The 20,503-nt window shown below is 39.8% G+C and overlaps 1 protein-coding gene across 4 annotated transcripts in view; it reads left to right on the top strand.

Moving 5' to 3' along the window:
* The window catches only part of LOC137144931 (BEN domain-containing protein 5), an 803,386-nt gene that overhangs the window by 762,281 nt on the left and 20,602 nt on the right, over positions 1–20,503 (top strand). For 2 of the 4 annotated variants that reach the window (XM_067535412.1, XM_067535414.1), the window contains 2 exons: positions 14,627–14,760; positions 16,536–16,911. In XM_067535412.1, the coding sequence (XP_067391513.1) occupies positions 14,627–14,760; positions 16,536–16,911 (510 nt within the window). Of the gene's footprint in view, positions 1–13,518; positions 13,624–14,626; positions 14,761–16,535; positions 16,912–20,503 lie in introns of those variants that run through there. The other 2 variants (XM_067535415.1, XM_067535416.1) reach the window with 2 other exon arrangements.

Here is a 20,503-nt window from a genome sequence, read left to right as displayed (position 1 = left end):
CCTCTTGAGCTCTGATCCTGACTTTGGCACTTAGGCAAGTCATTTTTAATCTATTTATTTAGGAAGTTATAACAGTTTTACAAATCTTTGCAGGTAAATATCAGAAGCAGAACAACCATTGCAACAGCTAGCTTTTGTTTAAAGAGATATTACACAGGAATGTAGTCAGATATTTCTATTTAATGGAATGTTACTATACAGAATGAGCATTGTTACAAGAACTTAGGCAAGTCATTTAACCTATGTGCCTGTTTTCCCAAGTGTAAAATGGGAATGATAATTTACACCCATTTTAGCATTCATATAGAGTTTTGAGAAGCTAGGGCCTGATTCCCCGCTCAAACCAGTATAAATCAGAAGTAACTTCACTGAAATCATTAAGTTGACAATGTTCCAAAAACTGAATGGAACATAGGATTTGTCATATCTAATCAGGACAGTGGTCCAGCTAATTCAGTATCTAGTCTTTTTAGCTGTGACCAGTCCCAGACTCTTCAGAGAAAGGTGTAAGAAACCTCATTATGAAGTAGTCTTACCGTAGAGGAAGATTCTTCATAGTTGGTTTTTGTTGGCTTATGGGCTGAAGTATGAGGGTTTCTATTTCTTATACTACTTTTTTTATCCTATGAACAGGAACTTTGGATGTTCTCATTAGCTGTATGAAAGAAGAGTCAGATGTATTAAGTGCTAAATTATGTACATGGAAGATATCATGAACCCTGAATTTTTCTGTAAAAATAAAAAACACCAAAACCAACCTTTTTACCAGAGTCAGTTACACATTACACACAAAGAATTACTGTTTTACTCTTGAAACTACCACCTTCTGGCAGTCTCTCTGATTTAAATGTTTATTTTATTATTCCAAGAAGCTTTTAATGCCTGAGGAGAGAAATTGATCTTAGAAATTTGGGTTTGTAGTTACTGAATTAGCTTTGACACAGATAGAATTATCAGCAAATCAGCTACTTTATGGCAAATCTTAGAGTTAGGAAATACTTTCTAAAATGTTTCCTTTGGCATGTTGTTTCAGGACTGAAGTTCCATGGCACACAAATAGAATATGCAGTGGTTACTAATTTACAAGTCAGTAATAATAATTCACATATATGTAGAAATCCCTCTTTCCCCCAAGGATTCCAGAGTTCTCTAATTAGTTAGTTAATTATTGTGTGTAAACTACTTAGTGTCATCTTAACAGGCATATATATATATATATATATATATATATATATATATATATATATATATATATAAAAATACATACATAGCCCTGATCATTCAGTCAGGTCCAAGCAGATGGACCTGCACCAAACAGAGCACCAGAGGCCTCAGTGGGGTTCTGCATGAGTGGAAGGATCCTCTCATCTGGATCAGAGCGCATTATCAGGGCCGTAGTTCATATACTTTAAAAAACAAAACAAAACCCAAAAAAACTTATTTTTAAATTGTATGTGCTCACTTCTGAACATGCTCAGAGAACATCTTCCACACTGTTAGTGGAGGTAATTTGCACACACTTTCAAGTGAGTAAAGTCATCACTGTGTATATGTGCTTCCACTATCAAAGCCTATCTGTGAATCATATTCTGAAAAACTTGGCATTTGTTTTCTTGCCTCTTTCAAAACATTTTTGTTAAAAGAGAAGATCCTGAGAAAATAAATTGTCCACGCACTTGTGCATTAAAAATGACACTTCAAAATTTGAGTTTTGCATTGAAATAAGTTTTCTTTTTCTGTGTTAATAATAAAGCCTTAGTTCATCATTTTCAAACTTTGGCCACTAAGTCCTTATTTACGTAAGTTAGTAAGTGGCTTGTGACTTTAGTGGGACTCCCCATAGGCATGACTATATGTTCAGGCCCATAAGCCACACCATTTAGAGGACTGTGTGTGTTTATTTCAATCATATATTTATAATCTCCTTTCCTAAGTATTCCAGCAACAGTCCTTAGACCTTTGAGGCCAGGCTGGGCAATGGTATGCTGGAAGGGATAGTGCTGTTGCTACACAAATGGTACGGCTATCAAAAATGTTATGTCAAAAATTGGATTCTGCTAAAAAAATATAGAAAATGTTTTGAGCATGCTTAAAAGGATCACATTTGTTATAACCTTCATGTTGATGGGGGCTCGGAAGTAGTAAGTCATTTTTTAAAGACTTCAATAATTAAACAGCCAAAGAGATTTTCCTTAAACTTTTTGAAAAAATTATTTATGATTTGAGGCCAAGAACAGAGTTTCAGACCCAGAGAAGAAATTTACAGGAAATTGAGCATCAGAAGGCAGCTTATAGCAGAAGTTGTGACAATCGCAAAACATAGTTAACAGGCCATTGCTGTTATGTAAACTTAGAGGAATTGTTTCATTCACCATTGGAATGATAACAGGTTGCCATTCAACAGCATACAGGAACACTGCACTGTACTTTGAGATGGGATGTTAATAGAGTATCCAATTGAAATTGCAAGAATTTTAGGTAATCGTGATGTCTTCACTTTTTAGAATGGATTAATGCCTCTTCATATAATGATCCACTACTTTTCTTTTCTTTTTTTGACCTCTCTCAGAATTAGTCTTTTTAGCCTTTTTTGCAGAAATAGCTATCTGTAGTTCCTAGGTTCTTCACACACATCCAAAATATTTGTGAACAAATTCTGCCATTAGTTACATCCTACATCAGCTAATTTCATTAGCCCTTAGATTAAATTGAGGGTCCTTCCTGCTTATGAAGTGGTAACCATAGGCTAAAAAACCTCAGAAGCACAGAGATCTCAGAGTTTATTACCTCAGGCTATGGTCATTATCAAGTTAAAGGTGAATATCTTCTTGTTGGAAACATACTTTCCTTGGCTACAATAAATAGCTCTATACTCTTGCTACTCCTCAAAACTCCTCAGCTACATGACCACAACAAACTGCTTCCTCAGATTCTTATCCGCTATCCAAATTGTGGTTCCGCTTACCCCAGTCTCATCAATCTGTGTTTCCAAACACTTATCCTTGCTCATTGGGGATGGCTTAGGGTCTTTGCCCCCTCCTAAAATAGGCCTGTCAAGTTTAACTCATTTTAGAGGCCTTTTAAGACAGCCTTTAAATCTTGTGATGAAATGTTTTGCTGTGTTTTAGGAACATTTAAAACTTCATGTTGTCACAGCATGACTGCCCTAAGAATAATTCTGTTCTTAATTAAATGACACTTGGAGTTCTGAGAGGGAAAAGGATGGAAAGGGACTGAGAGACTTGTTTATTGTGTACAAACAGGTGACGAAATCTGAGGACAGTAGCTAATTGGAAGGAAAATATTTGCTCAAGGACTATAATAATTGAAAATATAAAGGCTAGATCCTGAGGTGCATCCAGAATGCAGAGTGTGGGTCAGGAAAGTGGTGTATACAAGGTTGTCTTGAAGCTCCTAGTTGCATTGTTGTGATTCTGTTGCTACTCAGTGCATTTCTCTGTGTGTGGTTAGAGCATCATGAGGGTTGGCATAATATAAAGGTGTCCCAAAACATATACATTATATATAAACTTGTCTGCATTACTCTGGCAGTTAAGTGAGTATATGGCATATGAGCCTCTACCTAGGCTTGTACACTACTGCAATGTCACACTTTCATGGGTGTGAGTGTCCTTTGACCACATATTCCGATTTGAACACAGATTAGAATGTGGCAGCACAGTTGATTTCCTGTAACCCTGCCCCAATATTAACTTTCAAAAGCTAATTTCATTATAAAAGAAAAGTAGTACAGGTCACTTTCAGTAACACTGAGTGGTACTTATGTGTCACTCATACCATTCAGAGTTGTGCTTGAAATATTGTAGTGACAACATTGTCATTAAAGTCACTTATTTTGAGGGTTTAATAAGACTGTGCGACTATAATGAATTACAACATTTAACAATTTAAAAGCATCTACCAACTTTTATGGGAGCAAAAAAGAAATAAATGGAAGTTGATGTTGGTTATCCTCAGCCAACTGGAAAACACTTTCCTCTTCATTTTTTATAAAGGTATTTCTCCATAATGTTACCTTAGTGCCATTGAAGTATTTAAGATTAAACAATAGTTTAGCCACTTTTAAAATATTAATGTATTATGAACCAAATATTAACACACATACTCATTTCCTGTATGAATTACCAGTGTGCAAATCTGCTGGCTACCTTCTCAGCAAGTTCATTCTCCTTCTGCCTTGGGTGGTCTCTATAATGAGTAGGTGACTGGGAAAGGCTGCTCTTGTGGGAGGTGCTCTAGGTCCTAGCCCTCTGCTGCAGCTGAATGCAGCATTTCCACTGCTTTGTGGCCTTACGTGGTCATTAGAGTCCCTTCAGAATTTGTTACAGAAGCATTCTAGCAAGCAAGCAAGGCAGCCAGCCAGACAAACCATAGCTAAATCTGTTACTGAGTTGGTTTGCAGCCTAGTAGTTTTTAGTCTGCCTGTGGTTTCAAAGTGCACTTTTTAAATAGGAATTTTCATTACAGCAACAATTAGCTTTTATAAATCACTCTTCATTTGTGAAGTTGTTGAACAATAACTAATCTTCATCCCCTCCCTGAGCTGTTCTATAGGTGGACATACAGGTGAAATATACAGGATAGGACTTAAGATGTCCTACTTGTTTTCAATTTTTTAAACAATTCTAATTGGAAGATACTGTACTAGGTTTCAGTAAGGATTAAAGGAGGTGCTCCATAATTATAATTCTTAGTGCTTTACATGTTCAAAGCACTGTACAGGCATTAACTAACTAATCTCCACAACACCCCTGTGAGGTATGCAAGCATATATGGGGACACCAAGACAGAGAGGGTGAGTTACTCAAGATCAGTTAGTAAGTAAATGTTGGAGCCGGGATTAAAACTCTCCTATGCTTAGCACAGACAATGGATTCCTGTTTTCCAGTGTATTTTTTTCCCTACTTGATCCTGGAGCTTCATCAGTTTTTATGACAGACAAGAACACAATTATAATTTCTCTGAAAAATTAAATAGAAGGCAGTGTTAGGGTGTTAAAGAACGAAAGCCAATTCAAACACAAATCTGTATATTTATACCAGTTTGCTTTTTGGCAGTTATTGTTACACTTGTAGGCATGAATTTTGAACACATTTTTATTAGCAATAGAAAAATCAGAAAACATACATATGTTTTTATGTGTGTATTAGTTTTATTGCAATAGTGATTTATTTGCTCAGCCAGAATATCTGTGAAGGTACCATTATAGAATTCTGGGAAACAAGGCTCACGTTATGATGTGAAGCAAAATACTTGAATGTTGTCATGTTTGAGACAACTGACTTCAAATTAGTATACATGTTAAGATAGTTTCTACTGTAGATCATTATCAGTATCAAATCCAGAAAGTTGTGATTCAACTAACAAAAACATGCATTCAAACTTAAGTGTGACTCTTGAGAGCTGCCCCTTTTCTCACTCAATTTGGAGAATTTTGGTGTTGATTTAATGGGAGCAGGGTCAGATCCTTTATTATTTTTAAAGTTAATGAAGGAGAGCCAGTCTTGATGTAGGATTTCAGACACTGAAATTAGAGAAGGAAGAGACTTAGTTTATTTAATCCATCCCTGTGCTAATGCAGGATTGCTCCCTCCTCAATCTCTGTCCTCCAGCTTCTTCCCTTGATCAAATGAGCATGCTTTGGTCTCCATCTTCAAATAAGCTGACTGTTGACTCAGCCTTCCTTCCTATCTTCCTTTTCCCCCCCCTTCACCTCCAAGCAGGTAGATTACAACCATTGCCTCTAGTTCTCTCCCTGTTCTATTCGGATTCCTTTTCATTATGGCTTCTGTTCTTTCCACTCCATTGAAACAGCTTTCACCAAGATCTGTCTTTTCCGGGCCAGTTCCCAGGATGTGTACTCCATCCTTTGTGACCTCTGCTGCTTTTGACATCATTGATCATACTCTTGCTTGATATGTGGTTCTCCCTTGGCTTTCATGGCACTATGCTTCCCTGATTCTCTTCTGGCCATTCCTCCAATGTCATTTGGGATGTCATCCTCCTCTCCCCTTTTTGTGTATGTCCCAAAGGGCTCTCTTTTATGTCACCTCTTTGGCTGACTTCATCCACTCACAGGACTTCAACTGCCAACTCATGCATCCACCTTTCCGCTCCTAATCTGTTTTGTTCCCTACAAATCTGACTTTCAACCAGCTTGTCCGTCATCCCCTCCTGCATGTCTCTAACAATTTAAAATTTGATGGCCCAAACAATCTTCTCCTAAATTCTGTCAACTCCCCTCATTCTCTCTCATTGTTGGAGGATTGGGCGGGGGGGAAGAAGGAGGGGAGAATTGGAGACCCACCATACTTGGTCCTTCAGGCCCAAAACTTGGGGGGTCATCTTAGACTTGTTCCTCTCCTTTTCCCTTGTTATCCAGACTGTTTCTGAATCCTAATACCTCTATTGCATTTCTAGTATCTAGCCTTATCTTTCTGCCCACCTAGCTAAAACTCTTATCCAGGCTCTTATTGTCTCCTGTCATCTCCTCTCTGACCTTCGAACAAAGTCCCTCATCTAGTCAGTACAAAACACAGCTATTAAGATTACAGTAGAACCTCAGAGTTACGAACACCAGACTTACAAACTGACCAGTCAACTACACACCAAATTTCAAACTGGAAATATGCAGTCAGGCAGCAGCAGAGAAAAAACAGAACAAATACAGTACAATACAGTGCTAAATTTAAACTACAAAAAAGAAAGCAGCATTTCTCTTCTGCATAGTAAAATTTCAAAGCTGTATTAAGTCAGTGTTTGGTTGTTAACTTTTGAAATAACCATAATTTTTTTCCAGTTACGAACATTTCAGAGTTACAAACAACCTCCATTCCCCGAAGTGTTTGTAGCTGATGCTCTACTGTATATAAATTGCCTGTCAAACTGGCCATCCCAATCCTTTGTTGAATTCAGCTTTTGGCTTCCCCTTGTTGACTGCATCAAGTTTAAACTTCTTGTTTTCTTTAAAGATCTTTCACAACTCCATCCCCTACCATTTGGTCCAGCCTTGCTACCAAGTCTTCAGTGATACCAGCCTTGATGCCCTATTAGTATGAAGATTTGTTCTGGAAGAAGCATTCTTCCTTCTCTCTCCAATACGTGCTCTGCAAGACCACTACCTTTTCTTAAATCCCTTCTAAAGACCCTGTGACAGGGTGCTCCACTCACCACGAGGATGACACCTTCTCCTGAGAAATAGCTCACCAGGTCAGCATCCCTTTCTACAGTTGCGCTTAGTCTCTCTCTGCCGGTTTGCAGCCCCTCTCTCGCTCCATGAACTGCTGCTGCCGCTGCCTCTTTGTGACTCAGCTCTCTGGCCGGGTCACTATATGTGTTTTCCCCTTCTGGGTCACCAAAAGGTTTCTCCTTAGTCTCAGGCAGTCTTGTCTTTCACAGCTCCCTGCTGCTACTCCTCAGTGGCTGGCAGAGGAACCCCTGCCTGCCCTCTACTCTGGGTTCCAGCTCAGGGACCCTCTAGTCAGCAGTCATGGTCTGTTCCCTTTGAGACCTTACTGCCTTTTCCTGAGCCCTTTCCTTACATCTGGCACTCCTGCCTCTCTGGGTTTGCCAGCCTCCTAACTTCCCCCTCCCAGGGAGGGACTATGGGCTACCTGTCACTGTAGCCTCCAAATGCTCCTCTCGTCTCCCAGGGAGTGACATCAGACTTTCTCAGCAGATTTCCACTGTAGCCAATTTCCTTTCTTTAAGTGCAGCCCAGCTGATTCCTCCCCAGCTGGGCTCCCTCCCTTAGTCAGGAGATTGCTCAGCTACCTGATTTCTCTCAGCTGTGGCCTGTTGGGTTATTAGCCCCCTTCTCAAGCTGCTTGAACCCTGTCAGTGCAAGTGTGGGGTGAACATCCCATCACAGTCTCCCTTTTCCCTGGATACCTACAAGAAACTAATTTATAGTAATCTTCAGATAAACCAACCTGCCTTATTTATTCAATCTTGCTGTTTTTGTCTTCTGTGTTTTAGTTATATTAATTTTTGTATTGTAGTGGAACCTAGGGGCCCCCAGTCATGAATCAAGGCCCACATGCTAGGCGCTATGTATACACATAAGAAAAAGATGGTCTCTTTTCCAAAGAGCTCACAGTTTAAGTGGCCCCGTCCTTCCTGATCTACAGCTCTCCTTGTTGTCATGTCTTAAGTATGTTTTCAAGCTTTGAGGGGGCAAAGGATCATGGAGTCTATTTGTATTATGAGGCATGGGTTTGCACTTGGGTAGATTAATAGTGCTCCCGCATAAATAGCATGTGTCACTTCAGACAAGAGTGCCTGTTAGTGCCAAAGCTTAAATAAATACAGAGGTAAAGTTCCCCTCACCACAGAAATGAATTCCTCCAAGTTAGGAATGAAGTAGATTAGCATGGCAGTGTGGGGAAATTTGCACTGATGTTGCCATAGAGTATCTGTTCTGTGCCTAAAGAGATTTAAGTTTCCCTGTCAATACATAATCTTGCAGAAAGATTGAAATTTACTAAAAATTTGGGAAAAGGGAGAAAACATGGACTTAGATTCTCATTTTAATATTGGTGTCATAAGATGTACAGTACCACCCAGCCTGTACTTGGACCAGTCTCAGATCTGCCATTTCTCATTTACCTGGAGTGCAGAGCTATTTCTCTGCAGTTTTCCATTGTTTACTACAGAGACGAGAAGATTGCATTTGAACTGTATTTTAAAATATCCAGTTCATTTAGCTCTGACCAAGATTCAAGCCTCAGTCCTTGCTAGGTTAGAATTCAAGGAGTGTTTTAAGGAGACTTTTAGGTTTCCAGTTTGACTCTACTGAACATGGCTTTTAGTTTAAGGACTTTCAGTAACAGCATTGGCACCTGCTTCTCACAAGCACCCCCTTCTGGCCAATATGCATCTGCAATTACTCAGTTTTTTGGAGCGGGGCAGCACTCACCACTCATGAATGACTCCCTTTCTGGTCAGGTGTGAGCCTGCTTTTTTTGGTCTTATAATGGGGTGGTACCCACCCCTCAGGCTGGTGGTTCTGTAAGCCTGTCTTCAGTGACTCACTCCTCTGGCCAAGCCCCACACACTGTCCTTCCTTCTGGGGTAAACTGTCTCTAGTTCTTTTCATTGTCCTGATATGGGGCCGCAGCACTACTGCCTCCTTTTTGGAGGCACTGCCTTTTTGTAACAGTCCAACAGTGGCCCCTCACAAAATCCTCTGTTGGTGTGTTCTTCCAGCAGCCCTCTCTGTGCTCAGTCTGCAACCAGACCAGCAGGGCCCATTCCAGTGTCCTTGCCTAGTCAGGCTAGGTTCTGGACTCAGTCCCATGGGCTCAGCCTGTCTGCATTGACCTGTACATAATCCTGCTGCTCTTCTAACCAACCAGGCAACAAGTCTTTGGCAGCCTTCCCTGGGTTCAGTTCTGCCTACAGTGAGCTGTCCACAGTCCTGCTACTCTTCTAGCCAGTCTGACACCTAGTCATCCCAAGCTCCAGGCAGCAACTTCAGGCCCTGCTGCTGCTTGCTTTTATATGGCTCTCCTGGCACCCTATTGGTTGCTCCAGTGGCCCCTCTGATTGGCTGCTCTTCTGCAGCCACTCTAGGCTGCCTGGAGGACTTTTTGTCTGCTCTATCCTGGGGCGGGGTGAGGCCAGGCCAGGAGGCCTCCTGCAGGGGGCCTCTGGATCTAGTCCACCCTGTCACACACTCATATAACCATTTTGTTATAACCAGGTAGATTATCTTTCTGCCATGTAATCATGTCTGCCTCAGTTTCCCTTCTCCAGTTGTCTTCCACAGGCCTGTAGGCCATTGTGCTTTTGATCTCTGCTTCCAGCCCCAGTAGGCTTTTGCTAGCCCTTAGTCTTTCCTCAGTCCAGTTGTCTTTCCAGCCCTCCGGGGCGCTGTGCAATTCCCTTTCTCATTTTGTCTTACCCCACTGATGCTGGATTTTTCCATAGCACTTTGGTAGATGACATCTTAGGGTGATCTTGTCCCTCTTTTACTGTGTGTCTCCAGTCCTGGGACCCTAACACCATGGCAGGCCAGCCAGATGTCAATTCAAAACTCTTTCCCAGGGCCACTTTATATATTGATCTTGCCCTTGTCTCACTTATACCCCTTTCTGGGACCAACTTTCCTTGGCAGAGAGCCACTCTCTAGTTCTCACCTCTTCATGGAGCAACTACCACAGCCTTTCTAGTTTTTTGAGTGTCTCTACTGAGCCACAGACTTCCCTGATATACTTGGCTAGTCATGTGACTACCACCTGATCTCTCAGAATACTTGTTTTTAAAGGGCCAGACGCCCAATGCCATGCAGGCTTGTGGGCCCACCCTGAGCCCAGTTCACTCTGCTACATCTGCTTATTTGTATATGGGAGCAGGATTTAATAGAAATAACTCATTGAAAATATAACCATAACCACCAAAGGGAACAGTGCAATTCTTATTATGCAGCACAGAGTTTAAGTGATTGAGGACAAATTTTAAGCATGTGGGCCACATTGTCATTACAAATCATATCTCCAGGCCATAACTGTCCCAAGGCTACTAATCTTTTATGCTAGTTTTAGACCATTGAGTTTATACTTGTTCAGCCATTTTGGTTCATATTCTACTTTTCCTTCTAGCACAAAACAGTGCAAATTCTCTTTTATGCCAGACTCCTTTCCTGCACTTGTCCCTGTTAAACTAGCACAACACTGTAGCCATTCCCCTGTGTTTAAGTCTGCTCAGCTCAGCGTAGCACTGCTGTATTCCAAAATAAAGATAGCTGAATGATGAAGGCTGGAGTCGAACTCAGTTCTTTGGAAACCAAGTGGAAAGAGTCCTCAGAGGGAATCCCAATAAACAGCAAGAGTAGTGAAACTAGAGTCTTAAAGGGGACTCCAAATGCATGTGTGCACACCACGAGAACCAGTACTCCAGCATTATTCCAGAATTTAGAATGAGACTTTTTTTTGCAGTAGCCACAATTAATGTGGAAGACGACAGTGTGGAGGAAAAAAACCCATGTTTGTTTAATAAACAAAAAGCCAGTTCATATCTAAAATGCTGGATAAATTGTATTAAGCATAAATAGACCTAGAAGACCAAACCATCCATAAGAGAATATTATATGTTCTGTTGCTGCCAAGTCAGTGGAACATAAGATAGCTGGCTAGCTGAATAAATTAAAATGTCCTGACTGTTGCTTTAATTTATACATCCATTTTCCCCCTCGTAATCTCTGAAAGTCTGGGGTAGGAAAGTGCGAATTATTTTCTTCAACCTACCTATCCAGTCTCTAGCAAATTTGACAAGATAAGCCACAAAATCAAAAAGGGGGAAAAACACATTACAGAATTTGAAAGGAGCCATATTGACAGTGAAAAACAGTAACTAATAACAGACTAGGGATGTTACCTCAATGTCCCCAGTTCAGATGTGTTTCAGATGATTTTAGTAACCCATGTGAAGTGAATGGGCTGTGTCAGTCTTGTTCATAGGCCAAGAATCTGATTGGACCATGTAAACCGCTTTCTATTTTTCAATTCTAGAAAAATGCTCCCTTCTAGGATACTTTGAAGCCCATTTGAAGGCACTGTAGAAGAACTTCCTCTGCAGCTTGCCTGTACAGTACATGCATCAGAGCTTTCAGTCTAGTATCTTTCACCAACACCAAATTCACTAAAATTGTTTTGATATTTAATCATAGGACTAGAAGGGACCTTGAGAGGTCATTTAGTCCAGTCCCCTGCACTTATGGCAGGACCAAGCATTAGCTAGACCATCCCTGACAGGTGTTTTGTCTAACCTGCTTTTAAAAATCTCCAATGATGGAGATTCCACGACCTTCTTGGGCAATTTATTCCAGTACTTAACTACACTGACCGAAAATGTTTCCTAATGTCCAACCTAAACTGCCCTTGCTTCAATTTAAGCCCCTTGCTTCTTGTCCTATCCTCAGAGAGTAAGGAGAACAATTTTTTTCCCTCCTCTTTGTAGCAACGTTTTATGTACTTGAAAACTGTTCTGACTTCCCCCCCCCGCTCCAAATGTTCTCTTCTCCAGCCTAAACTAACTCAATTTTTTCAATCTTCCCTCATAGGTCATGTTTTCTAGACCTTTAATCATTTTTGTTGCTCTTCTTTGGACTTTCTTCAGTTTGTCCACATCTTTCCTGAAATGTGTCATCCGGAACTGGACACAATACTCAGCGCAGAGTAGAGCAGAAAAATTACTTCTGGTGTCTTGCTTACAACCTCCTGCTAATACATCCCAGAATGATGGTTGCTTTTTTTGAAACAGTGTTATGCTGTTGACTCATATTTAGCTTGTGATCCACTATGACCCCTAGGTCATTTTTTGTTGTGCTCTTTCCTAGGCAGTCATTTCCCATTTTGTATGTGTGCAGTTGATTGTTCCTTCCTAAGCGGAGCACTTTGCATTTATCCGTATTGAATTTCATCCTATTTACTTCAGACTTTTCTCCAGTTTGTCCAGATCCTTTTGAATTTTAATTCTATCCTCCAAAGCATGTGCAACCCCTTCCATCTAGGTATTGTCTGGAAACTTTATAAGTGTACTCTCTATGCCATTATCTAAATCATTAATTAATATATTGAATGGAACCAGTCCCAGAACTGATCCCTGCAGGACCCCATTCAATATGCCCTTCCAACTTGACTGTGAACCACTGATTACTCTCTGGGAATGGTTTTCCAACTAGTTATGCACCAACCGTATAGTAGCTCCATCTAGGTTGTATTTCCCTAGTTTACTTATGAGAAGGTCATGCCTTTCTAATTTTGTCCCTACATACTTGTATTATTTGTTTATAATCATCCTTTGTAATTTGACCTAGTTTCCACTTTTTGTAGGACTCTTTTTTGAGTTTCAGATGATTGAAAATCTCCTGGTTAAGCCAGGGTGTTCTCTTGGCATACTTCCTATCTTTTATATGCAGTTTTGATAATTTGATAATTTCTTACAAGGAGATAATCAGTACTTCTCTGCCACTCCTCTTATCACCTTTTACATCTCTCTTTTTCTTCCATCTGATACAAGCCTATCTAATTTTCCTCTCCTGCTCTCCAACAACACTGATGGACCTTTTCACTTTTACTTCTGTATTGTTTCCAGACATATGATTTTTCCAAACTAGCAGTTAGACAGCCAGTTTGTTAAAATAGTATATTGCAAAATGCACTTGGGAATGGAGAGAGATGTAAAGAAGGCCTGCATTTTTTGTGTGTTTCTTTCTTTCTTCTTGCATCTGTCTTAGTATCTGTTGCTACCATCTGAATTTCATTTCAGGTTTTCTTTTGTTTGGTGTTTCGTCTTCTTTATTTTACACAGTCTTGGGCTGTAATATCACCATTTGCCAACAATAGATCCATTTCTATCTGCAACACAATAAATTTGCATTTGTCTGTGTAATCTGTTTCTAATGAATGCCTTGCTCCTCATTAAACTGTGATTTATCTTGTTTCCCTTTCTGCACTGTCAGCACTAGCCATTTGGAGGTTCTATGGAGAGATGCTAATATTGAGAAAGTGAAAGTTTGTGTGACTAAGCACACACAAATGGTATCCACATCGACACTTTCCATAGATATTTATGGGACATTTCATGGACTACAGTTTGCAGGTGGATAAGAGGGCTCAAATTGTTTTTTTGTTCATAATCTTCCAAAGTGCAAATATAACACATGACTTTAGAATCTAAATTTGTCTGTTCTGCAAGAATGTTAAAGATCCCATGGCACTTTTTGAAAGACTAGGGTTTGGCTCTAGTGCATCCCAAAGAATAACCGAGTAGAATTTACATTTTAGGAGCTTGTGTAGAATACTTCAAATTTGAAAAATATTTTAACAGTGAAATCACTTTGTTATGTAGGCTAATCTCTTGGTCTGAGGAATAAATACAAGCATTTATTTTTATTAATTTTTATTGTCTGGGTTTTGTTTCTCTGACAGCAATGGATTAGTACTATTAACCAGAAGTAGGGGTAATATCAGTAGTCACTGTACAGGTTCTACACATAGTTCTCTGCAAGAGCCCCTTCAAATCTGACTTCCTGTATTTCCAGTCCTGGTCTTCTGAGCTTCACAGAATCTGCCAGTTGTGTTAGATGTCATGCTGGATTAGTACTGTAGACAAATGCTGAATCGGGCCTACAATTAAACTGCCAAACTCACTTTTACTTTAGCCTTAAGCAGGATGGGCACTCGCAATAGCAGTTTATGAATAATATATGATATTGTTGATAAACATAATTTAAAGAAATCCAAGGGATTCTTAGGGAGTTGAATTATTTATAGCATCAAATGGTTTCTAACTTTTATTTTAATACTAATAGCTATACATTAATGTATTTGATCACTATCACATAAATTTAACTTGCCATTTGAAAAATATTATTTTCAATATACACAGTCACATATGGCTGAGTTATCCCTGGTGGTATAGCACAATTCTGATTAATGGGTGTCAGAGGAGTTACAGTGTGGATTAATTTGATCCATTGTATATTGAGGGGAATGGAGCATGGGAATTTTTTTTAACTGGTCTTGCCTAAATCATGCAATATTTGGAAGTAAGAAGACTTTGATTAATGTAACACCATTTTTATTTTTAATATACATTTTAGAAGACAAAACTGATCTTGAAAACAGTGTGATGCAGAAGAAAATTAAAATCCCCAAACTCTCTCTCAATCACGTAGAAGAAGCTGGGGAGGTTACAGATTATGGGGAAGAAGATGTGGAGCTTAGACACAGTAAGGTATTGAAGTTTTTTTTTTTTTTTTTTTTTTTTTTTTTGTTTTTTTTTGGGGGGTGTTTGTGTGTGTGTGGAAGTGTTTGGGGCATATGCACATGGTTCATAGCTGAAAAATTTGAGGCTTGCTTTTTCATCCCTTTAAAATATTGTATTGATATAATTGGGTCAAATTGGGGGGCAGAGGCTGTTGGTGACAATTCTGGATTGATTACAGATCAGCTTCTCAAAAATCCAGTTCATGTGCAGTTGAGCATTATTTTTGTTTGTACACTCTGCACAATTTAATTGCTGTTTGAGAATTTTGAAACAATGTTGTTTCACTTTGGCCTGGAGCACTTTAAAGGTCGCCCCAGTTATCTGAATGTTAAGCAGCTGTTCTTGGGTGGCACGTTGTACCTGTTGCAGTCAGCTTGTCTTGAATAGAACAGGATACTATGAAAGTCCCAAATAAAGAAAAACTAACAAGATTGAATCCCTCTAATATAGAGGTCAGGTTCAGATGTCAAAAACTGCAATTTTTTTGTTTTTGCTTGTTTGTTTTCAAGTACCTTCTCCTTTAAAAGTCTGCCAACCTACCGGAAAATATTCCTTTGTGGCTTCATGTGTTATCTAGTTGCAGGAATCATACTTGTAAATTTATTTATGGTGGGATGGCATTTTCTAGAGCATGCATGGAGCAGGCATAACATTGAATAATCTCATTTTCTGCCACATTACTCATGGACGTGGTATGGGAATTGATAGCGTCAGTTTCTTGTTTTTAACCCATGAGCTAGGTTTGCTTTCCTGTCAGTTACTTGGAAATTCAAATACTCTTTCTACATTCGGCCAGTTGAAAAGACTGGTGACTTCTGCCTATACTGGTACGTGGTAATACCACCACCCAGACCCTTTACAAAGGAATATGCATTTATTGTATAGGGTTCGGATTATTGTGTGAAAGACCAAAGATAAATAGCCACTAGAAGTTCACTGGAAATGAAGCCTCTGCAATGCAGTACTAATATATAAGGAATCTCTTGATCTGGGGGATGAAACTAGATCATATATTCTCTCTAATTTATTATTTTAATTCCCTTCCCAGTGCTTGCAAATCTGAGTATAACTCATTTATTTTCATGGGGAGTTGTGTGTATGTATGGAGGTAGGAATAGTCATTGGAAGTTTGTCTGCGTAATGATTGAAAGAAGAAGTTCTCAGTTTATAAAATGGCTTCAAATGGTGTGCTTCGGTCAATCCCAGTTTTCTCTCTTTAATTCAGTAAAGCTGCTCTTATTAATACCAATGAAATAAATATAGACAGTACTTCCATTTTTTTAAAAGTACCCTGCAGTTATGGATAACCTACAAAATACATAATTGATACCTTTTTTCCCCCTTTAAGATAATCAGATAAGGAAATATAAACATTGTATATATTCTAAACATGAAGGGACAGATATCCAAAGGGAGAAACCCAGGTTCATTTATTTTTTTAAATAGAAAAGGTCTGCCTAAAGTGCGCTCCACTTGCACACACGATTTGGGTAAAAGCAACTAAGAAGGGCCTCCAGCAGTTCCTAAAGTTTGCATATACACTTAACTGTTATTACACACATAATTCAGTTATGATAAGAGTGTTCACAAGCATCATTTAGGAGGAACTTTTTTTTGCGAGGTGGACCTTGTTTCACATTTTGGGAAAACCGAGCCTTAATTGTCCAGAAGGCTAGAGTTTTAGTTCATGTTATGTGTTGTATTCCTGCTGTGCTAATGTTCTGTATTATTGTGCCACACAGAGACAAGATGGGAGGAAACAAAGTGAAGGTACACACAAAAGCATTGAAGCAGTTGTTGCTCGCCTAGAAAAGCAAAATGGGATGAGTCTCAGTAGTAATTCCAGCCCTGAGGAAACCTTTATGGAGACTTCGGAAGGCATTAACAATATGGACGATGCTGTAGTTCCTCGAGTTCTCTATGAAGAATTGCTGAGGAGTTACCAACAGCAGCAAGAAGAAATGAGACATATTCAGCAAGAACTTGAGAGAACACGGAGACAGCTTGTGCAGCAGGCAAAAAAGCTGAAGGAGTATGGGGCATTAGTGTCAGAAATGAAAGAGCTCAGAGACTTGAACAGGAGACTTCAGGATGTGCTGCTTCTGAGATTAGGCAGTGGTGAGTGCTAGACATATATGAGACTGGATTTAGCAGTCTTTACAGTATCTTAAAAATGGAAAACAAAACGTCTTCAAAGTATAGGGCTGATGGGCAAATAGGACTTTGTCTGTTAAAGAGCTTTTCCATTTCAGTTATGCTGTGCATATTGGGTTTGTACGCCACACGCCTCTGGATCTTTCTTTAATGATTCTTTGTGTTGGTAAGTCTGAATTACAGAGTTCCCATGTTAAAGTACTTTTTTTAAAAGACTGAATATTCACCCCAAGCTGAAAGTTATAATAAAAAGTGGGTTTTTTGGAACATGTAACTTAATAAAGGAAAGAGATATTTAAACATTTTTTCATTCAGTGCATAGTAAGTGTAGGACAAACAATAAGGTTTTACTGATTTCAGCTGTTATTTTTTATTTAAGATTTCTTTTGTTATCAGTGACTTTTAAAGACTTTTTGCAGGTCATTAGATTATAATATATTCTTGAACCTTTTGGGGTTTGATTTAAACAGCCAAGGTATTTGAGAAATTATGAGCTGTTCATGAACGTAAGTTATTTTTTAATAATAACCATGATCTATTATAAAGACTCTCATTATTGAATGCAGGTTTATACAGATTTGGATTTAGATTCCAAATAGCTCGAGTCAATGGGACATTTTTTTTGTTTGTTTGTTCAGTTATAACTGTGAGTTTCAGAGGGGTAGCCATGTTAGTCTGTTTTTAGCAAAACAGCGAGAGTTCTGTGGCACCTTAAAGACTAACAAATTTATTTGGGCATAAGCTTTCGTGGGCAGAAACCCACTTCGTCGGATGCAGCCGACGGAGTGAGTTTCTGCCCATGAAAGCTTATGCTCAAATGCATCCGATGAAGTGGGTTTCTGCCCACGAAAGCTTATGCCCAAATAAATTTGTTAGTCTTTAAGGTGCCACAGAACTCTCGCTGTTTAATTATAACTACTTAACTCTTATATTGGAATTGGTACAGAGTAGTAGTCTATGTCATGGCGGGGGAGGAAGGGTTTTAAAACTTGAATACGTTATTATGTTTTAAAAATGGTTTTCATATTTGTTTTTATTTGTAAATAAAATTCAGGGCCCAATAGTCAAAGGGGTCCATAGTCAAATCCTGGCCACCGAAACTTGCAGTTACAGGTTGCATGCCCAAGCTTTTGCATACTGTTTTCCATGTCTGTTTTTGGGCACATGGAAGCTGATTTTCACATATGATTTGAGTAGAGGGCATGAATGGATGAGATTTGTGTGCCAATCTGAATTTTGTCCACACAAGAAGTTGGATGTGAAAAATTGCATGTCTGTAATTTTGCACACATTAAAGTGTGCTTGCAGTTCACTTTGAAAACTTGACTCTCCAAAGTTTCAAGATGGATTTGGGATTGTGAATACCCATAGTAATTAATTAAAAGGCATGTAAAGATAAATAAGCCAGGCTTCCCACACAGTACAGGAGACATAATGTGGGTGGGTGTAGATTCCAGTGAGTTCTCTGAAAGTCTCCTTGGATGAAAAGATGTTCATTTAGTTGATAGTAGGACATATGTGAATTGTGTCAATCCAGATGTTAGCCAGCAAGTCTGCTAACCACTGTTTTATCAAACCACTGTTTGCTTGCTGGCAGTCTTAGTTGTGAGGCCAGAACTGGACTATCCTTTCATTCCTAGGGATAGTTCCTGCCAGTAAGGATGCATCTTTGCATGGACTGGTGGGGAAAAACTTGAAAAGGTGCTGACCATGCCAAATATATTCTCTAGATGGTGGACTTGAGTTTCTGATGCATCAATTTGGCACCATTTTCACAATCACTAATGTTACCAGCATTGAAAAAATCCATTCAGCAGATATTTTTTTCTTAAACCATTTCAGATTTCAGTGATGTATCTAGACAATTATAGAAATAGATTCCCTGCAGTGAACTAGTGAAACTAGTGATAACTTTTTCTAATACCTGGCTTATCCATTCACTTTTGGGAGTGAAATTGCTGAAGACAAACTTCATGAGCTCGTTTTGCCATGGTGCCCTAGCCCTGTGATGGGCTTTGCAGAAACAGATAATGCCTCCCATTGATCTGGCCACTGCTTCACTCCTGAAGAGGGTGCAGTTCCCACCTCTCTGCCTGGTCACATCTGCTGCTCCCATAACCCCTATCCTTCACCCTCTTTAGAGAAAGCTACAAGAAGCAGCAGTGCTAGCAGTGTGCAGAGCGTGCAAGGATTCTGTTGTACTAGACCTTTGCAAAGGATGGGGAAAGCTGTTTGTCTCTTCCCCCTCTCTTGCACTCCCATGCAGTGCAAACAAGTTCGTTGTGTGCTGGAATTTTGGGTCCCTTTAAAAAATGAAGGTTTGTGCTTTTTAAATTTTGTACTCAATCCCTGTGCAGGTGTGCATACTAATTAAAAAAGTTACATTGTTATTAATATATGGGTGGAGAATCCCTTAAACATTAGAAACTACTTGGATTCTTAGGTCTTTGTGGAGTGTTTGACTGTGTCATATGCATATTAAATTGTGCCCTACATCCATGCAGTCCCACTGAATTTGGCGGGGTTATTAATGTGCAAAGGAAGAACTTGGATCTAAATGTACCCATCAGACATTCTGTCTCTCAAGACTTGAAGCAGCAACTACAGATAATTCAATGGCCCCTAATCATAGAATCATAGAAGATGAGGGTTGGAAGGGACCTCAGGAGGTCAACTAGTCAAACCCCCTGTTCAAAGCAGGACCAACCCCAACTAAATCATCCCAGCCAGGACTTTGTCAAGCCAGGCCTTAAAAACCTCTAAGGATGGAGATTCCACTACCTCCCTAGGTAACCCATTCCAGTGCTTCATCACCCTCCCTGTGAAGAAGTTTTTCCTAATATCCAACCTAGACCTCCCCCAATACAACTTGAGACCATTGCTCCTAGTTCTGCCATCTGTCACCACTGAGAACGTCCTCCATCGAATCCCTCCCTTCAGGTAGTTGAAGGCTGCTATCAAATCTCCCCTCACTCTTCTCTTCTTCAGACTAAACAAGCCCAGTTCCCTTAGCCTCACCTCATAAGTCATGTGCTCCAGCCTCCTGATCATTTTCATTGCCCTCTGTGGACTCTCTCCGATTTGTCACAGCCTTCCTGTAGTGGGGGACCCAAAACTGGACACAATACTCCAGATGTGGCCTCACCAGTGCCGAATAGAGGGGAATAGTCACTTTCCTCAGTCTGCTGGTAATGCTCCTGCTAATGCAGCCCAATATTCCGTTGGCCTTCTTGTCAATAAGAGCACACTGTTGACTCATTTCCAGCTTCTTGTCCACTGTAACCCCCAGGTCCTTTTCTGCAGAACTGCTGCTTAGCCAGTCGGTCCCCAGTCTGTAGCAGTGCATGGGATTCTTCTGTCCTAAGTGCAGGACTCTGCACTTGTCCTTGTTGAACCTCATCAGATTTCTTTTGGCCCAGTCCTCCAATTTGTCTAGGCCACTCCAGTATATCTATCACTCCCCATAGCTTAGTGTCATCCGCAGACTTACTAGGGTGCAATCCATTCCATCATCCAGTTCATATGTTGAACAAAACCGGCCCCAGGACTGACCCCT

This window comes from Emydura macquarii, unplaced genomic scaffold, assembly GCF_026122565.2.
Source record: "Emydura macquarii macquarii isolate MOO-44397 ecotype Brisbane River unplaced genomic scaffold, CSIRO-AGI_Emac_v2 contig_3506, whole genome shotgun sequence".
Taxonomy (NCBI): Eukaryota; Metazoa; Chordata; order Testudines; family Chelidae; genus Emydura; species Emydura macquarii.
This window is presented reverse-complemented; position numbering and strand designations above follow the sequence as displayed.